General features: G+C 44.0%; 1 protein-coding gene across 3 annotated transcripts in view; it reads left to right on the top strand.

The window, feature by feature from the left end:
• The window catches only part of KIRREL3 (kirre like nephrin family adhesion molecule 3), a 738,847-nt gene that overhangs the window by 688,357 nt on the left and 26,137 nt on the right, over window positions 1-24,353 (top strand). For 2 of the 3 annotated variants that reach the window (XM_083588556.1, XM_083588557.1), the window contains 2 exons: window positions 979-1,014; window positions 10,446-10,553. In XM_083588556.1, coding sequence (XP_083444682.1) covers window positions 979-1,014; window positions 10,446-10,553 — 144 coding nt within the window. The remainder of the gene's footprint in view (window positions 1-978; window positions 1,015-10,445; window positions 10,554-24,353) is intronic. The other variant, XM_083588558.1, reaches the window with a different exon arrangement.

Below are 24,353 nucleotides of genomic sequence, written 5' to 3' on the forward strand. Positions count from 1 at the left end.
CAAATTAAATTGGAACTAAATGAACTTCTTAAAATTAGCCTTGGGTTCTATCCAGGGCAGATCAACTCCCTGGTTTGTTTTCCTGCCTCCTGCCTAAGCACAGAAATGTGGCTGGATTAGCAGATGTTTCTGTGTTGTGGAGGGAGTGGCTCCCGCCAAGCAGCTCTACACGGGGTTCTCGGCCGATCACAATGCAGAAAAGCACAATTAAAGACCGTTTGACTCTGGGTCATTGTTCTGGGCATCTCATAAAGAACAGGGTGACTGCCAAGTGCCCGCCAGCAGAGTAGGGCTCTCCATTGCAGAGGAGCTCTGCTGGAAAAGGGGAAAATTTATTCCTGGGATGAAAACCTGCAAGTGCCACATCACTGACAATTAACACAATATCAACATTGATTTTTAATGACTGAACCGATAAGAGAGTAGGCAAGAGACCTTATCAACTGCCTCTCTAATAGTCAATCCAATCATCCAGATAAAAGCATATGGTACAGACCAGCCAGGACTGTACCTTTTGAGAATGCAAGAGGGGCAGTGCATGTTTAGATATGCCCCTGTGTTTAAAAAGGATGACTGAAGGCAGAAGGCATGTGAGTCAGGGAGAAGGCTGGGTTAAAAACACTTCCCCCTGATATGCTAACATTCCATGTGCAGGAGAGTCCTTTGTTTGTTTTTAACATGGGGCTCTGAAGAGGGGCAATCCTCGGTGCCAGACTATGCTGCCAAGTCCCCACAGCGATTTCCACCAAAGGACATATTTGAAACTCTCTTGGCTAGAAACTTGCCCGGCCTCCAGTGGCTACGTTGCAATGGAGAACTCTAAATGCCCCCGAGCAGCTGCCCTTGGAATTGGTGGGTGAGGAACTCCCATATACATCGTATGATTTAAAAAGAAGAAACTGGCAAAAGTTTTAAATAGAAATAACTGCACAGTTGGGATTTGGCAAGGCTGTAGACACTTGCTTTATTTTCAAACAGGTACGGAAATGAAATCAGGAGCTGGTATGGAAGCAGGTATGGAATCATGAGTGAAGGTGACTATATGACTGGCCCCGGAGCTATGTTCTATAACCACCACCACCCCAACCAAACAATGAAGCTGTATCCATCTAGGTTATCCCTCCCCTGAAAAGGAGGCTTGTGGGAGGTAAAACGACTCATTAGGAAGGGAGAATGATTTGAGTGAAATACCACTTGGTTTTCAAATTCCATTGAAATGGCTTTTTGGTGCCTTCCGAGCTCAGGTCCTCCTATTTTTCTAAACGGGGTCGTGATAAAATTAACACTCTTGCTGCTTTGATGGAAGGGGAAATGGCAACACATTAGGAAGAGAAAGTATCCATAGATCTAAAGCTGGAAAACGCCCATGTCTTTGCTAATCCAGCTGTGTAGCAATCTGACATATATTTGCCCATGACCCCTAAACCATTTCATGCTGGTGCCCTAAAATTGCCGGTTGCACTCTAGAACTGGATTTCAGTCCTATGTTCAGCAACCAGTAGCAAAGTCAAATTCCTGGTATAGCCTATCCTTATCCCACAATGAATAAATTAGCAATGGTCATCTTAGAAAAAGACACTAATTGTTGTGGTCCAGGGAAAGGTTTTGGGAGCCCATCAATCTTAGAAGCAGTTTATTGCTGACTCCATTCCAAATCCATCCAGTCTCTAAGTGCCTCCCACAAGGCCTTGATTGGACACCCGAGGGAAATGAAGGTGGCCATGTTCTTTAGTCAGTTCCATTGCATGGTTTATTTGGCTAATTTAAGCTTCTCATTTCCCTGAATTTCAGTATATGCGGCAATTATCTCCATCTGGCTGACCCTACCGCACTGTACACAGCACACTCTGGACATTTGGGTTGCATCCAGCTAAGTTCTGCTCAAAGTAGACCCACTGAAATGAATGAACCTAAGTTCATTTTGTCTATTAACTTCAGTGGGCCTACTCTGAGTAGGCCTAGCATTGGTCACAAACCATTGTCTCTATCATGCACCATCTTTCTTTATGGCTCTTATTTCCATTCACATTTGTCAACCTAGGACTCAACCCTGTCACCATCAGCATCTTCTCACTTGCCTCTGGATCTCTCTGTGTGTTCCTCTGATGTTTCAGAGCTAGCAGCATGTTGCCCATGCCAACTCATCCCTGGTCAGTAGGCCTTCCTTGCTTCTTTAGAATGGACAAGGAATTGCAAAGGGTTTGTCAAAGGGTTGTATCCAACCAAGTCCTACTTAGAGTAGATCCACTGAGATAAATGAACCTTAGCTAGCTATCCCTGTACTGTTGGTCTGCTCTGAGTAGAACTACCATTGGATGCAACCCAATACCCTCAGCTTTGCCTTGAATTAAATATTTGCATCCAGGTGGGTGCATCCTTCTTTCAGTCCCCCTCCAGTGCCATTTGCACCCTACTTTATCCCTCCACAATATAGACCTGCCCACTGATATCTGTGTATTGTTGATGAGCAACTTCATTGCAGTGATCTTCTGAGACCCACTGAACTTCCCCATGTCCACCTGGGAACACCCATTGTTGTGCACTCCTGTCTATCTATCTGTTCCCAAAATAAAAGATGAGGGCCAATGCTATAAATGTGTGAAAGGCAAAATCTTTATTGCTCAGGTTCTTTAAGCAAATCTCTGGCTTATTGTTGTTGTTGCTGTTGCTTGTCATTATTATTAAGCAGTATTGATCTAGATGCAATTTTGGTGGGGTGTTTGCTTGACAGTAAATGGCTAGAGATGCAATCCCTGGCATTTCCGCTCAAAGGATCTCAATTAACAAAGATGTGGGAAATTTCTGCCCGAGACCAGAAATCTACTGCCAGTCCACCCACTGGGACTGGTAGGCCAGGAAGAAGAGAGGCAAACAGTAGGCAGAGCCAGAGCCAATCAACTCTCATTTTGTCCCCCTCTCCCCACTGAGTTCTGCAAGGGCAACTCTGAGACTAAGGGTGAACAAATGGGTAGGCATTTCTGCCCGGGACTGATTGTAAGAAGCCAGGTGGGTGGGAGCTGGCTGAGGGCAGACTGAGGTTGGTGGGGCAATGCCCTGCTTGCCTGAATGCACCAGCCTCCACCACAGTCACAATAAATGGAACTGGAATAGATGAACCAATGGTTTGGCTCTATAAGGTAAGGACCTTTAGTTACTGTTGTCAAATCTATTTGGCAGCAAATATATGCAAACAAAGGATTCAAATCCAGGTTAGAGTAGACCCAGGACTCACTGAAAACCCTTTAATTTCAACGGGTCTACTCCAAGTGTGACTAGCCCATCTGGATCCAGCCCAAGGAGCCAACACACACAGAGAGAGAGGGGGGGGGGAGAAATCATGCACTCTATAATCTTAAGGGCTGGGTAGTGGCTCCATGTAAGCAAATCTGCACACCACTGTCAGTTCAGAGCTTTAGCACGGGGGACAGGAAATTGACACAGCAGGTAAGTTCCATGCCTGCCGCCAGAAACATGAATTGTGTGATGTAGATTGTACAGGCGCCATCTCACAAGCACCCCCAGCTGCAGTGTGGGCAGGCAGGGACAAGCGGGGGCCAAATGCTGTACTATTTGTGCTTCTGCTCCCTGTTGAGACTTAACACAGCATGGGGCATTTTAATAGGAATGGCTGCTGTCATGCCGCTGCAATAACTAATCACACATTCTTACATTGGGAAGGAGGGGAGTCGGCTTCGATTGCAAGGGAAAGCAGGTTTCAAACTCAATTTAGTGTTGTCAAATTCAAAAATTAGGCCTGTGGCATTGCAGAACTTCAAGCCCCATATAGCATACAGCTTGGACCCAGATAATGAAATCTTTCATTGCAATACCTTCCTTGCCAATAGGGGATAAATAGCAAGAGCACACCCAGAGCCACTAGCAGTAGGGTTTTTTTTCAATAATAATAATAATAAAATCCGATTGGAAAGAAGCCCCCAGAGAAAAAGACAGTGTGCAATGATATTGTAGGACTTCATATATTCACTCTGTCTTAATGATTCCACAATAAATTGGCTCAGTTTGCACTGAGGGTGAAGAAATGGTTGGGGAGTGTTCCCCCCCACCAGTCTCCCTTGGACTCCAGCTGGGCTCTAAAATGTCCAGCTGGGATAATTCTGTCTATCCCCATGAGCAGTAATGATAAACCCATGCATGGATGTGAGCTACAAATCCAGTAACTGGGAATGGGGAGCTGGGCAAGAGAGGGCAAGCCCTTATATACTGTTGGGCCTCTTCCTCTGTTAGCCAAAACAACAGGAGAAATTAACCTAAGGTTAGGAATGGGAGAGAATGTAGATTTATTTAACAGCAAACCTCCCTAATTTGCAATTTCTGAAACAATTCACCAAACAAAACATAGACCTCTACAGAAATTCTCACTTCTCTGGGTTTGGCAATGCAGTTTTCCAGCCAAGAAATACGTACAAAAATTGCATATACTAAAGTGCCCATATAAATGCATATAGACATGAAAAGAACATGCAAAGATGTGTTATATTAGGGAGCTTTTTTTTTTTGCAAAAATGTGTATATTAGGCAAAACAGCATGTACCGTAATATGTATAGATTGGGATAGATTCTCCTTAAAATGCTGGTGAATTTTCATGCGGATGTGTTCTAAAAGAAAATGCAAACAGATGTAGAGAACTGAACTTAAGATTGGAAAAATAAGAAATTGAGAGAAACCAAAACTGACAGATGCACCCATCCTTGCCCAAGATCTAAGAGGATCTATCCTTTGCCTGTAGCTGCCAGTCCCTTTCCATTATCAACTCAAATGAAAGATAGAGTTTTACAAAACAGCCATCATCTTGTGCTATACTTTTACATCCTTTATTTCAACAAAGACATCCAGCTTACATGCCACTTGCAAATGTTGGTGGTCTTGCCACTGTATCCTCCTTAACAATATTTGCCCCCCTGCCTCTATGTGAACAGTTTACAGACCTACCCCTCACAACAGTTAGCAGACAGAATTCTTACCCTTTTTGTGATAGGTATATGACAGGGTGGCGCTGTGGGTTAAACCACAGAGCCTAGGGCTTGCCAATCAGAAGGTCGGCGGTTCGAATCCCCATGACGGCGTGAGCTCCCGTTGCTCTGTCCCTGCTCCTGCCAACCTAGCAGTTCGATGGCACATCAAAGTGCAAGTAGATAAATAGGTACTGCTCCGGCGGGAAGGTAAACAGCGTTTCCGTGCGCTGCTCTGGTTTGACAGAAGCGGCTTAGTCAAGCTGGCCACATGACCCGGAAGCTGTACGCCGGCTCCCTTGGCCAATAAAGCGAGATGAGCACCGCAACCCCAGAGTCGGTCACGACTGGACCTAATGGTCAGGGGTCCCTTTACCTTTATCCTTTTTATATGTCAGGGTTGGTGAACCCTAAGCCTTCTGGACGTTACTGGACTTCAGCTAAATCCTGGCAGGTGCGGCCGAAGGTCAGGAATTATGGCCGTTGGAATCTAGCAACATCTGGAGGCCCAGAAGTCCCCCAGATCTGGTACATAGCATCTATGATATTGTTTTTCTCTTCCTCCCTGGTATATACAACAGCAGTCTTTTCAGTATATGCAATCCACATAATAATGGATTGTGAGTCTTCCAAACAGAAAGCAATTCTAGACATTTGAGCTGACTGCAGAAACAATTTCCCCCTCTACCTGCTGATTCATCACACGGTCATTCAATTTCAGGGCATCATCCTCTTTATTATTTAAAAAACGTGTTTAGTTCAGGCAACTTTTCCCCTGAGGTAAAAGCAACAATTACAGGGTACTGATTGGGATCAGTACTGCAGCATGTGGAGAAAGGGGTTTAAACCTTTACTCCATACCTACAGCAGTTTTCCACTTAAAATGTGCCCCTCCCAGCTACTGTTTGCTACCAGAGGCAGTGCTGCAGCTATGGGGGGTAGGGGGTGCCACTAGCAGGGTTTATTATTATTATTATTATTATTATTATTATTATTATTATTATTATTATTAATTTATACCCCGCCCATCTGGCTGGGTTTCCCCAGCCACTCTGGGCGGCTTCCAACAATATTAAAATACAGTAATGCCTCAAACATTAAAAGCTTCCCTAAACAGGGCTGCCTTCAGATGTCGTCTAGTCTGGTAGTTGTCGTTCTCTTTGACATCTGGTGGGAGGGCGTTCCACAGGGCGGGTGCCACTACCGAGAAGGCCCTCTGCCTGGTTCCCAGGCCCAATACTCACAGGCAGAGCAGCAGCAGCAATGTCCCGAGGCCTCCTTGGAGCCTTATAATCTGTGGTGGAGTATGGGCCCTCTCCCAGGCCCAAGATGGAAAATGGGCTTCAAGGATCTGAGGGCAATGAAACAATTGCTGAGACGGCTAGAGCACCAGTGGCGGATAACTCATTCTGAATCTGACCAGACACGGGTTAGAGCTCAATGTCGAGCCTACCAAGTGGCGATAGTGATGGCAAAGAAGACCTTCTTCACCACCTCTATTGCATCTGCGGAAAACAGTGGCATGAGACTCTTTCAGGTGGTTTGCAATTTAGCGGAACCACCTGCTCCATCAGGGCCCAGTACAGGCCACATGATCTCCTGCAATGATTTTGAAGTTTTTTTGCAGATAAAGTCGCTCAGATTCGGGAAGAGGTAGACTTCACTGTGGGAGCAGGGCCGGGGCGAGAGAGTGCTAGAGCCCTGTTTAGTCAGGTTGCGTGGGATCAATTCCAATCTGTTACCCCTGAAGATGTGGACAGGCTGCTTGGACGAGTGAAACCAAGCACCTGTCTCCTTGATCCTTGCCCATCCTGGCTTATAAAAGATAGCCGGAAAGCCTTTAGAGAGGCACCACTGAGGCTCCCAGCCTGTATGCAAAAGTGTATGAGTGGGTGTGCCAAACTGGGTCTTTGACCTGGGTGAAATAAAGCCTAGATTGCTCCTGCCAGGGGTACCATTTACTGTAAACACAAAACCCCAGTGGAGAAAATTGCCAGGTCAATCAGAACCAGACAGTCTTGTGAAAAAACAACAACTAAGTACACAACAGAAAACAGGTATTGAGAAAGGAAACAAGAAACACATGCGCACAGAACAGAACAGCAATTTCACAGACTCCCTTTCTTAAATATTCCATTTCTTCCCCTCTAATTTAAGTGGGATCTGCCAAAACCAATGAAGATCCTCTTTTGGCAGTTAGCACATTCTGTGGCTGTGTGGTACAACACCAAAGTGTTCAAGGCAGAAACTAATTGGAATAAAGAGCACCGTTTGCTGTAAAAGTCAAGCAAAACTGTGCTGTAGTGGAAAATGTCATTTCAATAAGAGAATAGCTGGGGCTTAAACTCCTTCATCCTTGCAATGGTGATTAAAATAAATAAACCTCATTGATAAAATGTTTTCCCTAAACCATAAAAAGCAGGTCGGTTTTGCAAACTGAGAAGTAGTGGATTGAAGAAACTTAAGCCAACAACACATTGGCGATAGAGTAGGTTAGCATGAAGTTCAGGTCACTTCTGCATTCTTTGCAGCACCTCGCACAGTGTATATAGGTGATAATGGTAGCATTCTACCTGATTCCCTTCATCCGCTACATCTTGAACGCAGCATCCCTTCATGTTAATTCACATCCCTCCTGCTGTTCTAGCCTGAACCAAGTTCTGTTGGATGCATCGGGGTGGGTTTAGTGTCCAGTTCTGCCAAATTGTAATAAAAATGGCTTAAATCTGTCATACATTAAAACCACAAGCAATGTGAAACAATTCAGCATAAAAATGGGAGACAGAACTTCAAGCCACACTAAGGTCTTATCTGCTCCACTTGAAGCTTAAAACTGAGTACCAAGCAACCAGACATAACTAGGAAGGGAATTCTACAACCTGGGTGCCACAGTGGAAAAGACCCTGCCTTGCATCCAACCAATTGTGCTTCTAAAAGTGGTGGGATACGTGCTGTGTCAAAAAAATACTTCCTGCATTTCCCCCCATCCCAGTTATTATCCATCAATTAATGAGATAAGAAATTGCATTCAAAATTTTACCTAAGGCTTGATAAAATTTCAGTGAAATTCTTATGAGTGGGGTGCAGGATTTCTTATGTACTTGCCTTGCTTTTGAGGTAGCCAACTGTTGTTTGGGAGTGTCTTTCCTTCCATTCTACAAATCATCTCACCGGTGATCTGCACACTGCAGCCTCCCCAGGTGCCCATGCCCCAGACAAAGCTCATCATGCAGTAGCTCTACCCATGAAGTGTTTGAGATCAGGGGGCATGGGCAGTCAGGGAGGCTGCAGAATGCTGAAGAACTGCTTGCTGGAAATAAAAAGCACATCCACCACCCTTGGCCACCTCGCAATGTGAAAGTAAGCTGAAATCCCCACAGCAACAGAAATGATCAAGGCATTCTCAGATACCCTGAGAAGGATAGGGAGAAATGGAAGCTTCTTTTTCAGATGAACAAAACTAACCAAAAGGGGGGGCAGATTTGGGCACAGCGCAAGGAGGGGCACATATTGCAGAGGCTTGGACATTGAATACAGTGGGTAGGCCGGAACACATGGAAGGAAACGGACCTTCAAATATTTGGATCCCAAACCAAAGCTTTCGTTAGCTACTTGGCCAAGGCCAGCTTTGGGACTGAATGGGGATTTGAACCCAGGCCTCGTCTGTTTTCATCCAATGTTCTAGTCACCATAAGCACACTGGACCACACAATGTACGGTTTGATTTGGGATGGTGATTGTGTTTTGACTTACATGCTAATGAACAACCAAGCCATAACATCGAAACTGTGCACTGACTGATTGCTGATTGGAGTGGGAAAAGCTTCAGTGCTAGATAATTTTGCCGCACTACTCCAGCTTCCAGAGAAAGTGCTAAAAAAAGCAAACCCAACTCTCCTTCAAGATAGATTCCAATGACAATTTGTTTCCTATCTGTTTACAATGCTTTTCAATTATCTAACTTACAAAGGGGATTACACAACATACAGTATTTTTTTAAAAAAAACTAAGCACAATCTATTAAGAGCAACAAAACCAATGAAACCTAATTAACAGTCAACAGCAGGATCAATCCACAATGTCAATCGATAAACAGGGATCTAGTTTTCAAAGGCCTGATACCAGAAAAAAATGTACCTACTTGTCTCTGAGAGGAGGCAAATGCCCGAGTCAAATGAGCCTTCTCATTGGGAAAGGCATTCCACAGGATTTGGGCAAGAACTGAAAAACTGCTGCTCCTACTGGATGCTGTTCTTGCATCTCTCAGCCAGTGCTGATGGTATCTGCTTATAAACTCTCTACATGGTGACTGAATCTGTATGGAGCGTCTGAAGCATCCAGCCATTCATAAAGGAAAACTACACATTTCCACCATAATGTATTTCAGTTTGGTAGGTCAGATTTGTGATGAGACATGCTAAATGAGTATAAATGATGTTGTTTTAGTCACCAAACACCAAGCCCATAGGAAGCCAACACATGGTCCATCCAGAAAATGAATGGATGGGGGTCAAGATGTTCTCAGAATTTAGAGCTGTGTGCTCGACCCTAGCCACCTCCTGGGCTCATGCACACAATATCACCACAGATTTTTGTAAGAACCATAAACTTTCTTTCCTTATGATTTTGAAACAAAAGCTGAGGTTTCCAGTGTGCCGCATCCTTTGCTTAGTATCAAAATTACATACCTGTGCAGCAAATTTACACATGCCCAGAATGTGTGCTGCCTGGATTTTTTACTATTATTATTATTTCCCATTGAGCCTGTCTCCTCCGCAAAAGTCTTAATATTTCAAATAGTTCACCTGCACTAAACTGAATAAATCACCCACATTCACCCTACCCTGGCCTCTACCAGCAATGTTTGCATTTGTTTTGCCAAATGTGAGAGATCCAGGGGTCAGTGACATGAGCCACACATCTCCATTTGTCTTCCCTCTGAACAAACAAGTCCCCAACCAACTCATTTGAGTATACCATGTGTCATTCGCTAAGCTACCCTTGCATTTTATTGGTTCGGCACTAATCTTAGGCCCCATCTGCACCATACATTTGAAGCAATTTCATACCACTTTCATCACCTAATAATCTTGGGAACTGTTGTTCCTTAAGGGTGCTGAGAGCTGTTAGGAAACCCCCTCACAGAGCTGCGGTTCATTGAGTGGTTTCTCAATCCCTCTTCCCAATACATTTTGGGAACTATAACTGTGAGGGAAATAGTGAGTTTCCTAATATCTCTCAGCACCCTAAGAAACTACAATTTCTGTAATTCTTTGGGGGCAGTCGTGACTGTTTAAAGTGGTATTGTGCTGCTTTAAATGTATAGTGCAGATGTGGCCTTAATGTTTGACTGTAGGAGGATCTGATAATAGACAACCAGGGTTCTGGTAGTGAATGGGGGACAATGAGAAAGGACAAAAGTTGATGATATCCGGAGCCCATCTCCACTTCATTTGCTCTCTTGTTTTTTCCAGAGTCAGTGCCAATGGCAGTCATCATAGGCGTGGCAGTTGGAGCTGGTGTGGCGTTTTTGGTGTTGATGGCCACCATTGTGGCCTTCTGCTGTGCTCGCTCGCAGAGAAGTAAGTCACCTTCTTTTTATTCAATTGACTCTCTGACCATATCATGCTGGAAGTCTGGAAGCCCTTCTTCTCTGCCTAGGAAAACCACATGGAGAGGTAATGTAAGTTTATCCAAAGCTGCCTCTTCTTGTGACGTCCTCAAAGACCTGTCTGGCCTTGATTCCCTGGTTATGATAAACATTTTATCCCTCCATTCATGACGCTGGGATGGAAACTGCTTGGGAGGAGTCAACTTCGGCTAGGTGAAATCGTTTGGCAAGTCTATAGTGAAGGGAACTTTCATTAGATTAGGTTGATGGCTCTATCTGTAATTAAGAGAAGGGAATGTAACCCAATGGTAGAGCACATGTGTTGCATGCAGAGAGGCCCAGGTTCAGTTCCTGACATCTCCAGGTAGTGCTTGGAAATACCGTGCCTAAAACCCTGAAGATCTGCTGCTGATAGATAGGCCAGTGGTTTGACTCAGTATTAAGGCAGACCATCAGGTGTCAGCTATTTTACACATTTGTGCTCCTAAGTGCAATGTGTAGAATAGCTCTGAGCTCTTGCTGCACACACGTCAGGGGTGAACATGATATGGATACACCATATTATTGGTTGACTAAATCCAACTTGTTTTGTACACATGCTTAAGTTGTCCTTGTGACTTCATGCTTAAGTTGTCCTTGTGACCCACCATTAAACCATGCCATAAATGTGGGAAGTAATGTGAAGGAAGTACATTGTAGAGCTATCCCATGTAAACTTCAGCATGCTGTTGCAGCACTGCATTTCAGGGCCTCTCCAGGTGTCCTTTTCATTGCGCATTCATGATTATTTGTGCACATGATGGTTTTGGGACAGTTATGCATGATCCCATTTTCAGCACCATTTGCACCTTGCAGCAGTTTTGGGACAAATGTACTCTTTGTTTGCAGTCAGTTCATGTCCTGTATCTCCCTGCTGAAATCCTGAAACTTTTCATACTGCAAATGTTCTAGGTTGTTGGTTTATTTGTGCCACTTTTGTTGTGCTATAGCAGAAGAGTGCCCTTCCAGATGAAAATAAAACAGCAACATTGGGAAATCACATAACAACTAATAAAGCAGAATGATGGTCCAGTATAAATTCACCACTAACACACTAATAATGTGTCAATGGCATGTTGCAGAATACACTTGCGAAGGAACTTTCCATTCTGCCATGTACTGTGTTTGCCACATGCAGCACTGTTTCCATTGTGCTGCAGTTTGTCTTCCACCAAAAGTTGCGTTATTCATCTCACTGTCCATCTTACTGAAATTATGTAATTATATTTTCATTTTATTACCCCACTCAATTCATTTCAATGCAAAGGAACTACAATGCAAAAAGGGGAGCGGGGAAGAGAGAGAGAGTGAGAGACTATTCCATATCATTTGCAGACTAAGAGCAACAACAACAGTGAACACTGATTATAATTGCTAGATTGAGTTCTGTTCTGGACATGGGACAAATAAGCAGACATTGGCAGTTTCTGCTCCTGTTTCTGTCTGAATTCTCTGACATCCCTACTTCCATCTCCACCATCAAGCAGCTCTTGCCATTTGGAGATTTATTCTTATCTTAGCTGTCATCTGCTCTCCTGGAATTTCCACCCAATTGGTGCTAATCTTGCCATCTGGAGAAATGATCAGTTTGCACCTTCTCTTTGACAGCCAGATAGATAGATAAGATTGATATTTGCACCAGCCACCAAGCATTGCTGTTACTCTTCAGATGTTTGAAGACATTGACCATGCCTCCTCTTAAACTTCTCTTCTCCAAACCAAACATACCCGGCTCTTTCAACCATTCTTCCACAGACTTGGCTTCTCCAGACCCCTTCATCAGCCAAGTCAATCTCCTTCTTAAAATGTGGTTCTCAGACCTGGAGACAGTGCCATTTACTGCTTTTCTCATGGGACCCCAATATCTGCCCTGGGGTGGGCAGCCCGCTCCTCCCTAGTTGTAGCACCAACTCCATCTGGAGGTGACATCAGACTTCTTATTTAGCATTTGACCAAATGTATGGAGAATACAGCAGAAATACGCATTAGCTTCGTATTAACGTGTTGCTTTTATCCTATACTAAAAGATGTCTTGGTTTTATGAACATTGCTCCCCGTTCTGAGCCTGCAGGGATCAGGAAGGCTATACATTTAAAATGAAATCTATACTCGAATCCCTTGCTGAGCCCGTAATGCTGTTGGCTTTGCTGCCGAGTCGACAAAGCAGATGTTAAAATAAACATCACAAATGCAAGAAAAGGATTGTGGAGGTAAACAGGAGCAGCTCATTAGGAAAAAAAGCATAGAAGTTAAAGAATGATTGTTGGCTGAGCGAACAGGGATCAAACCATCGGGGGAAGGAAGAGCGATTGTTCTGAGCTTCTGAGACAGCAAGAGAGAACAAGCAGTCCTCAACCATGCCTCTAACTGTAGGGATAGTGAAAGACAAATAAGCCAAACACTATGCAAAATCCCTGTGTTGCGGTGCCAATATATATAAAAAAACCAGTTGGTTCTTTCTGGATTGTTTGCAAATAAATCAAAGAGCCAGAAGCTCTCCCTGGACTTGCTTAATGAATGGCTGGGCCTGCATACTAGTTTGTTCTTAACAGCAATAATTGTGTCTGCTTCCCCCCACTCCCCCCCCCCTTTTATAACTCTCCCAAACCCCATTAAGCGGCTCTTTCAGGTATTAGCAAATTAAATATCTGGCAGTCATTAATCTTGCATTTTGGTAAGTATTTTTTGATGGGCAGGCGCGCGGCTAAGACCTGAGAAGAGGCCAATTCAATTTCAGTGGAATCATTCAGCGATGATGGCACCATTCAAGCTTGCTCAATAGAAAATGGGCCAACTCGTTGTTGCGGTGTCAACGGTCAGACATAATCAGTCTCGTCTGCACATTCTCCTCATCTTTCTTTTCTTTTCTTTTAAGATAGATGTGAGCACACTGTATCATTCCTCTGATCCTGGGACAGAGGGAGAACATGTGGCTCATTACCTACTCCTTATTTGATGTAACCAGATGGCTCTGGATTATTTGCAGGGCACACAACATCTAACATTGGTATATTTGTGATGATGACAGATCAGGCGTGCAGCAGTGGTGCCAAGGCTTGGATTAGGAAGCAAAGCCAGAGTTTCAAAGCACCGGATGTTTGGAGGCTGGAGCCAAGCTAGTGGCATTCCCAAGGCTCTTCATGAAACCTTTGGGTCTACTCTGTCTTGATTCACAAGCTACAAACATCCATGAACAGTGTGCATGAGGTGGTGCTGGTGTTGATTTGCATGCTGATCTCCTTCAGCAGATCTGCATGCTGAACTCAAAACAAGCTGAGCTAACTAACATGGATGTAAGAAAGCATTGCTTTCTGTTCTGCCCTCTTGTTAATCCCATGCAGTGCTGTCTCCATTCTGCTGCAGTTTGTCTTCTGCCAAAAACTACGCTATTCCTCTTGCTAGCTGCTGTGGCAAAATTATGTGATTTACTTAAATAATTAAATACATGAATTTGAGAGAGGTGTAGCCAATTGCGTATCATTTGTGGACTGAACAGAACAACAGTGAATACTGATTGTATTTGCTGGGTAGATTTCTGCTACAGACATGGCATGAATAAACAAAAATTAGCAATTTCTACTCCCATTTCTGTTTTCATTGGAATTCAATACAGGTTGGATTTAGTCCTTGCTGACAGGTATTTTCTCATTCCCTCTAGACATATTAACAACTGCAGTGCCAAGTTCCATGGGTCTCCCATGCAGCAAAAGAGCCCTTGTTAAATGAGAATCTGCTTCATGAAATGTGTGTGTGTGTGTGTGTCATGAGTGGATCAGTGTATTTCTAGGCTATATCACTTTTGCAAGTGTTCATTCATAAGTCCATCCCAAACCATTTCTACATCAATTTGCATGAAAATTCTTGTTTAAATACATACTTTTAAGATATAAAACGCACAATTCTAAATGTATTTTATCCTAATATATATTTTATTTTATTTAACAAGGCATCTATACCACTTAATCAAAAGAAATCTCTAAGTGGTGTAAAATGTTCATTAAAAAATGCACTCAAAACAAGCGTTAAAACAGTAAAAAAATAATGAAATTGCCAAAATACAGGATTATCAACAGTTTTTAAAAGCAAATGTATGTAATATACCGACATATCTGAGTAAGCATGCTTAAACAAAACAAAATAAATTAAGTAGGTGGTGAAAACTGTGCCATAAAGGTGCCTGCCTAATATCAATACTGTAGTCAGGGAATTTCAGAGCATAAGTGCTGCCACACTAGTTCCCCATCTGCACTAGACAGTTACAGTAATATCATTCCACTTTAAGCAGTAATGGCTTGCCCCTAATAAGTCCTTGGAACTGTAAGGGTTCTGAGAGTTCTTAGGCTACCCCTATTCTATTCCCCACAGGGCTTCAATTCTCAGACTGGTTTAACTATCAAACCTTCTTCCCAAGGAGCTCTGTGGGGTCTCCTAACAACTCCCAGCACTTTAACAAATTATAGGATACTTTGGGGGACTGCTTAAAGTGATACAATACTGCTTTAAATTTATAGTGCAGGGGTGGCCTAAAATCCCAATTTCTTGCAATTGTGGAATGAACGTTATGATAGAATCATCTAGTTCAACCCCCTGCAATGCAGGAATCTCAAGTAAAGCATCCATCCAACCTCTGCTTATAAACCCAAATGAAGGAGAACCCACCGCCTCCCAAGGGAGTCTGTTCCACTGCTGAACAGCTTTTACTGTCAAAGTCCTTCCTGTTTAGTCAGAATCTAATTTCTTGTAACTTGAATCCATTGGCTTGGGCTCTACCCTCTGGAGCAGGAGAAAACAAGCTCGCTCCATCTTCCATCTTTAGATATTTGAAGATGGCTATCACATCTCCCCTCAATCTCCTCTTTTCCAGGCTAAACATACCCACTTCCTCAACTGTTCCTCATATGGCTTGGTTTCCAGACTCTTGATAATCTTGGTCACCCTTCTCTGCACACGTTCCAACTTGTCAATACTCTTCTTAAATTGTGGTGCCCAGAATGGGACACAGTATCCTTGGTGTGGTCTGACCAAGGCAGAATAGAGTGGTACTATAATATCTTCTGTTGATGCAGTCTAGAATAGCATTAGCTTTTTGTTTGCTTGTTTTGTTTGTTTATTTTGCTGCTGCTGCATAACACGATTTTCAGTTTAAGCTTGCGATCTACTCAGACCCCTAGATCCTTTTCACATGTACTACTGGCAAGCCAGGCGTCCTCCATCTTGTATTTGTGCAGCTGGTTGTTCCTGCCTAAGTGAGGAACCTTACATTTGTCCCTATTGAAATTCATTTTGTTAGTTTTGCTCCAGGTTTGCAGTTATGTGGCAGTGTTCCTTGTGAAAGTGCCAGGCAGTTGAGAATCAAAAAATTAGGAGAAGTGCAAAATGCAGAGGACAACTCTTTTCTGGACCACACATTTGTTGCAGAGTTGAGGAACGGATCAGTTCCTATAAGACTATATTGCTAGCATCAGCTCTCTGTAGCAACTAAGAATATGTTGGGGCAGGGGGATAAAAGGTTGACTAAAAGATGTGTAAAAGCCACCAATAAAAACACGAGCACCCTAAAAGCAAGAGATAATTCCTAAAAATGAGTACTGAGCCCCCAAAGCGTAGCAAAAACACACACAAAACCCATGTTTTTGCTGCTTTCCCAGAAAGAGTCAATTCAACCAATCAGGTGGTTTTCCCTTGGGAAAGAATTTCACAAACAAACATGAACACGCTTACATTTAAAAGGTCTGAGTTTTACTGAGCCCACACATTTCCCGTAAATGTGTTTACGATTTAAAAGTAGCTGAAAATTGAAGGTATGCACTTTGCTGAAGAAAACGGCATCCATTGATGGGCCAGCTGACTCCACAGTAGGATATGTGCCACAAGCCCAGAAAGTACCACTAAGACTTGAGGCTGGCAGGGATATCCCTGGACTGCCAACTTATTGGTGTAATAGCAGTGGGATGTGTCAAAGCAGAAATGATGCAAAGTGGACCCCAGGCTCATGAGAGTTGTGTCATCTTCAGTGCTATCAAAGACTTGTCATCAAAGATCCATAGGCCAGGCTCAGAGGAAGCAACCTCATTGGTGGAGAGATTCTTCCTTGGGAAGTGATCCACATTCCCAGCCAATCTCTCTTATGGCTGTTGTTGTTTAGTCGTTTAGTTGTGTCCGACTCCTCGTGACCCCATGGACCAGAGCACACCAGGCACTCCTGTCTTCCACTGCCTCCCGCAGTTTGGTCAAACTCATGCTGGTAGCCTCAAGAACACTGTCCAACCATCTTGTCCTCTGTCGTCCCCTTCTCCTTGTGCCCTCCATCTTTCCCAACATCAGGGTCTTTTCCAGGGAGTCTTCTCATCTCATGAGGTGGCCAAAGTACTGGAGCCTCAGCTTCACGATCTGTCCTTCCAGTAAGCACTAAGGGCTGATTTCCTTCAGAATGGATAGGTTTGATCTTCTTGCAGTCCATGGGACTCTCAAAAGTCTCCTCCAGCACCATAATTCAAAAGCATCAATTCTTCGGCGATCAGCCTTCTTTATGGTCCAGCTCTCACTTCCATACATCACTACTGGGAAAACCATGGCTTTAACTATACGGACCTTTGTTGGCAAAGGTCTTATGGCTAGCACTGGGGAAAACACAGCTGATGTCATTGCCTGATACCTCACATCACCCATTCAAACCTCCTGTAGGTTCTAGGCTTGGCCTCAGTAGACTTTTGAACTTTGCAGTTTTTTGGGACAACGTTTTGAGTTGTGTGAGACACCCACCATCCCTCTGCAGTGTAATGGCTTTTTCTCTAAAATAGGAGTGTGCAACCATGCTTCCATAACCCACAGAGGATATCCTCAGAGAAGTGTTTTGTCTTACATCCCTCACTGCTTGCAAAATATGCTGCTCAGATGAGGAAAACACATAGAATACCAATGCTCAGCATGGCACATTTGCCACCATATGGCCATCTGTCACTCATAACGTCTTCTTCCTGGCAACCTCCTCAAACATTATCTGTTCCCTTCTCTGGGCGAGAGTAGGGAGGGAAAGAGTCCGTCCAGTTTGTAGAAGTAGCTTTCTGGGGGGACACCTGCCTGGCCAGCAGATGCTATCCCATCTCCAGAGAAGACCTACACCAGCATTTGCCATTCAACAAACAGCACACAAGATGCATTTGGGGCTGGAAATCGCCCCGTGCAGCAGTCTTTGTTCCGCATGAAAGAATTCTGGCTTTCAAGCAGCCAGAGATGTTGCGTAGGAAAAATGATGGGTAGACTAATCTGGATATACTTGTAAACAAAAACATCAGTCTATTGTCTATTGGCCAATTCCAGCACAACAGTTTTTCCATAGAGCTGTACTTGTAAATACACCTTGGGGTGGCATTTCTCAAAGAGGTGCACAATATTTCTGATTCAAAATTGGAAGGATACGTAGAGCAAGCACTCAACTCATATAATATATATTGCTGCTGTAGATTCCACGGTTGTTGTTTTTTTTAAAAAAATCTGTTCCCCCCCCCCCCCGCCAGCAACACAGTCAAATGCAATCCCCAATGAGCTCTTGATCTCCATTTCCATCATACATATACCTTTTTGCTGTTGGCTCCAGGTTGGGGGATGCTTGGACAGACAAACAAGCCTTAGAATCCAGACTTGACACCTTTTAAAACTGTGCAGTCATGGAAGTTACTGAAGTCATGGAAAGCCTCAGCAATCCGATCAATAGATGAGGAGAAACTCCACCATTAATTAAATTAGCAAATTTTGTTAGGACCTGGGAAAACTGAGAGGGATCAGATACGTTTCAGTTAACATAGGCAAAGCTTGTAACTTTCTGAAATAGCTATTTTGGCACTAATGGAAATTTAGATCATCTGCTTTCTGCATGAAGTACCTAGCCAATTATAATGTAGAAAACCATTTATTTCTAGTTTAACTACTTTTGGGATAATGTGTTGTGGTAGTGAATAGTATGATTTCCCTCCTCCTCTCTCTTTTATGGATTGTGTATTCTTTTAGAAATCTTAATGTACTTTTGAAAAAAATGAATTAACTGCTATGGAGAGTGTGTGGATTTGTCTCCCAAGGGAAGCAGAGAATTTTTTTATTTTTTATTTTTGGAACTGCTCCAAATCACAGCCTAGCTTCTTTATGGTCAAATGCATTGTGCATTGATTTCCCAGGGGTCCCACTAGGTGACCCTGCAAATGCATTAGCAGGTACCATGGGGAACCACCTCAATAAAGGTTTACCAGAGCCCCTACTAGGTGACTCAGCAGTCAGTGGTTGGGGGCTCCTCCATCCTGAAGCAAAAACACTCTTGAAATCTGCTTGCTCACAGCCTCCAATTTCTTGGCTAGGAATCAGGAAAAGCCTGACTAAGCTAATGACGGGTCATGGGCGGTAGAGCAGGTATCACAGAAGGCGATTCTCACTCCCGCTTTAATGAGAGGAAGCAAAAGGCATCACAAGCAAATTATGTATACAGTAAGCAGAGAGATTCCTCAGGGGACATATTTTAACGGGCTTAATACACATCTGTTGTTGTTTCCTGGATGACATTACAAGCCACAAGTTATTTAAGGAGTAACGTCCCTAAGAGAGGACTCTATGAGGCCGTAATTGGCTTTTCATTGTGATTAAATGCTGAGGCTTTTGGCGCTCAGGACATTATTTCTACTCTTGGACAGAGAACAGGAAGAAGCAATAAACTACAAGAAAGAAAAAGGGGACAAAAGCAGAAGGGATAAATGCTTTCCCTGCATCATGAAGCTTGGAAAATTCCATCTTGATATGTTCATAAACCCATTACTAGTAGATGCCTGGAGGATAGGCCAACAGTGGTCTCAGAACACATTATCAAGAAAAAGGTATAAGAAAATCAGTAAATTAAGTATTGATTTGGCTGGTGGCACCAGGTTATCAATTAAGGAGCCTTTGCCCTGGAGGAAGGGATGCTAATTCAGACACACTCCAGGTACTAGTAACCTTGATTTTTTTTTTTACCTTGTGACAACTAAGGGACCTATATTTTCCCCCTCTGCATTTCCTTGCTGGACAAGCATTTGCATGCTTTTCTTCACCTTTGGGATGAAAACAAAAATGGTTGGCTGCAGTGCTTTTATTGTGATGAAACTCAGGTGGTACAGAGCACAGGCACCTCTTTTTCTGCTGCCCATGGCAGCCATTATGTGCTGGCACCTCAGGTACTATAAATGCTAAACACCACGTTTCAATCTTCCCCAACCTGGCAGCCTCTTGATGCTGTTGGACTACAACTCCCATCAGCCCTAAACAGCATGGCCAATGGTCAGGAATGGTGGGAGTTGTAGTTCAAAACATCTGGAGTGCACCAGCTTGGGGATGGTAGCCATACTGTATGGCCATCTGCTGAAGATTCTTTTGTGCAGGCTGCCCTGTGCACAACTGTTGCCACCTGTGTTAAATCCTCTTTCGCTGCAAGTAATTCTTCCTACATGTTTCTTTCGGTGCTTATGAATGGAAGCAGCATTGTAGAGGTATTGAGTGTGGGCCTCCTTGGAGCAATAATGAGATGGAAAGTGCAAGTTGGCACCAGGGTCCTGCCCCATACCCTTCCCTCTCTTTCAACATCTCTGCTATCTCTCTGCCTCTTGGAAGCCACAAGCATCCTCTTGTTTGGATGATAGACTGAACAGCAGACACATGAACACTTGAGTTAGTGTCTCCTATAAAGTATTCCATCTTTCAAAAAACCAGCCAAAGAGATGATTCATAGCCTGTCACTTGAAAGCATGCATTATTTATAGGGATTTCAAAACAACTCCCATTCCAATGTGTCTCCAGATTAGGTTGTAAAGTGCCTCCTTTTGCCGAGTCGCTCAGGTTGTTAAGTCCCCCAGCTGCAATCTGCAGGATGTGATGAGAAAAATGCTGAAGACTTTTCAGGTCTCTCTTTCCCCCTGACCCCATTTTTTAAGGATGATTATTATTTTTTGCAATCAAACGGGAAATCAAGGACACCAACATAAATGACTAAATTCAGCCCAATTCCATATATGCTTAATAAGATGCCAGTTTGCATGCACCTTTAAGCAAACAGACTGGCGGCATTCAGAAATGGCTCAAGATATATCACTACCTGAGAGGACAAACACAAATGGCTTCCCCTCCCACGAATTAGCATGGAGCACAGCCCATGGAGACCTTCTCCTGTGCCAGCCCCACAATTCCCATTCATTTCAACAAGGCTTGAACAGAAGAGGTTGCTGAAAGTCGTGGTTGAGACTTTCCAGTGGTGGCTGGTACCCACTGAGACTTGTAGGGTGAAAGGTACATGGTACGTGGAGCAAGAACCAATGACAGATAGAGATGGAGCAAATGACAGGCAGAGCCAAGTCATTCTATTTTTGCCCCATCCTCCTCCCTGCTGAGTTCTACAAGGGCAAAATTGAGACTACGTAGGCTAGTGCTACCCCCAGGACTGGCTATGAAGAAGAAGGCAGGCAGGTGGTGAGGAGCTGCCCGATTGCAATCTGAGGTTGGTGAGGCAGAGTCCTCTGTTTGGACCAGTGTCCAGTTCCATCTCCCATTAATACAACCCACAACCTCTGCCTGAAGTGAGAGCTGCTTCTTCCTGCATGGCTACAATTCTCAAGTCTGTAAGTTACATGATTTCACCACAGTGGACAGCAAGACAAATAAGGTGGGTTTGGGCAGAAGGTGAACTGCAGGGGAACGAAAACAGTGCTGCATGAGACAAATACAGGAAGGAATAGAAAAGGATGCCTTCTTATATCCCTCCAGACGTTGTTGGGCTCCAACTCCTATCAGCCCCAGCCAGTATGGCCGGTAGTCAGGGATGGATGGTGGTAGCTGGTCCAACAATGTTCTGGAAGGCTGTAGGTTCCCTATCCCTGCTCTGGAGCTTAGCTTGGGAGATCCTAAGAAAGACAAAGGCCAGTTATGAATTACAGACCCATTTCTCAATCTGTTTCTTCAAAGCCTGGAGCTGTTTAGGTTTACTTCCTCTGCTGCCTTTAATCTTAGGCACACACAGAGAGAAGCATTTTCTTTCCTTTCAGGCCTGCTGTTTGGTATCTTTGGTTTAATTTTTCAAAAACAGTCTCTTCAAAGAGCATCATTCTCCTCCTGGGAAACTGGCGGGAGATGTTGGGGCTGGAACGCAAGTCGCTAAATCCCACTGCCCTTCTTTTCTCTCAGCTGCTGCATGAAAGCAGGCCATCCCCTTCCAGCTCAGCATCTGCCGCTGACTGTGCAGTGCTCTCTTTGAGAATACCCAGCATACCTACTTTGCTGGGCAGCTAACTAATTAGATAATGTCTCTGATTCACTGAGCAAACAAAGAGCACGTTGCACATATGGACACTCTGTACTTCCAGTTTGGCCGTCTGGCTCAAACCAGGATGTGCAGGAACTGCAAAGGTGGGCATAAAAAGCATCCATTTATTACTTAAATAAATAAGCAAAGGGCCTTTAAACTTTTGTCCCCCTGCCACTCACTTCCTCATTTTGGAAAGGTTCTATTACAGCTTTCTCCAACCTAGCAGCCTCCAGATGTTTGGACTACAGTTCTGATCAGCCCCAACCTTGTTGTTGTTGACATCCATCTGTCTTGAGAGACAATCAAGTGTGCCTTCAGGTTGCTGTGTTAGCAACACCAAAGTTGCCCCCCGGGACGCAAGCCTGGGTAGCGTGTTTGGAGGTTCTGGGCTGCCCAGAAAACAAGATTCCCCTCTTGGCCTTGCTGATATGGTCCAAAGGAAAGCAGAGCAATATGTTTGTCACTAGCTTGGCTATAGGAGTTGCCAGAAAGAGGCATACAAGAAGCTATCTAAGCTTCTGAGGGGCTCCACTCCAGATTTGTGTAGGGTTCACTCTTTAGCCTTTTCTTCTCCCAAAGATATCCCTCAAGGCAGAGTTTTCCTTCTCCTAGCTTCCCAGGTTGATGAGCCTCATCTGTGTCCCATTTCCCTCTTCAGCGCATGCAGAAAACACCTTTTTGACCACTGGACCCACTATTGGCCTTATCTTCTCAGTCCACCAGAGCCTGTCTTCACATGTGGGGGAAGTCTCTAATGCACGAAGGATTTAAGACCCATCGGCTACCTTCACCTGGGTTAGCCAGCCAGTCTAAGCTGTTTCCCAGGGTGTGGCCACTGTCACATGCTGACAGCTTCAAGGAGCCACTAACAAGAGCTGAGTGCAGGTTGGGGACCAAAGGTGGACAAACTACCCCAGAAGGAGCACAGTTTTCCCCTCCCCTAACACCCCGTACACCCCAGCACGTTTGTATTACCCAAGGGAAAAAACAGGCATAAAGAAATAAATAACAACTATAGCAAAGTGAAATATTTTAATGATTAACAAATCCCCATATAATTTACCTAGATATCAGATGCCCATGCAATCCTGGAATGTGCTAGTGTGTTGTTGTCATTGTTGTTGTGTTTATTACCTGCCCTTCATCAGCAAGTCCCAGAACAGGTTACAAAAATTCATAATGAAAACAATTAAAACATATTAGAGTCATGGGAATTTAAACTTGTTTATGATTGCTGTCTTATTATCGCAATGTTCGTTATATTGTAGGGAAAGGGCTTTTTTTAAAAAAAATGCACACATTGTTGAATGGGGATTCACCTGTCTTTGTCGGTCTCATAGACTGTGTGGTCTTGGTTGTATTCTTAGTTCAAGAGGTTTAATAGCTTAAGCAAGTCATGCTTTGCATGCAGAAGGTGTGAGATTCAAATCCTGTCTGAAACCCTGGAGAGCCACGGCCAGTCAGGGGGAGCAATACTGAGATGTTTTCTAGAGTCCCTACATAAATCACATCTATGCCATAGAACAGGGATGGGAAACTCCCCCTCCCCCCCCCCCAGTTTTGGGAGCCACATGCTATGAATGGGTTGGGCCAGAATACAAAATGTATGGTGCAACACATGTAAATTTTACCTCTGTGCAATCCCTCTCTGCTCTCCATCCACACAGGCAAAAGGCATTATCAGAGCTCAATGACACATTTCAGCCAGGCAAAGCAAGGGCTGGCCTGGGAGTCATGGGGTCTGGCTGGGGTGTTGTGTGGGGAGAGTCCTAAGAACCAGATAGAGATGCCTGGAGGGCCACATTTGGCCCCTGACTCTGAGTTTCCCCAGCCCTGCCCTATAATTCCTCCCGGAATTCTGTCCAATACACTAGGGTACAATGGCAGGTGAGAAAACGGTTTCCTAGAAAATGAAAATTGCACTAAGTCAAAGCTCCAGAGAAAGGCATGCCATGCAGGGGTGTGTTAGAGGGAGAATTTGGAGGAGTGCAGTACTGGGTTTTTTCCCCCCAAAGCAGGAGCAATAATCTCATTGCCAGAGCACCAGGATAACTGATGGAGCCTCCATGCTCTGGCAAGTGAATGAGGTGGAAGTTAGGCTTTTGTTTGTGATAAACTAACATAGAGGGAACTGGATAATGTTTGGAAATAATCAGAGGCTGGGTACTTCCTTGCTTTTTTTTTCTTTATAGGGTCCCTACATCGGGCTAATAGTTTAAACAGCAGCATTTCTCTGCAAGGTGGTTTGCATTTCTAATCAAAAGGTCAAGGTTGCATTTTAGCTGAATGAAGATATTTTTGTTAAAGTTTAATGTGTGAACCTATGCGGGCAGAGGTAGACACTACTGCTATTCTGCTAGGATCCGTGTAATGTTATGGAGCAGCTTTGTGGGGGGATAACTTTTACTCTCTTGCTCTTTT

The sequence above is a fragment of the Podarcis filfolensis genome, assembly GCF_964270895.1.
Source record: "Podarcis filfolensis genome assembly, chromosome: 15".
Taxonomy (NCBI): Eukaryota; Metazoa; Chordata; class Lepidosauria; order Squamata; family Lacertidae; genus Podarcis; species Podarcis filfolensis.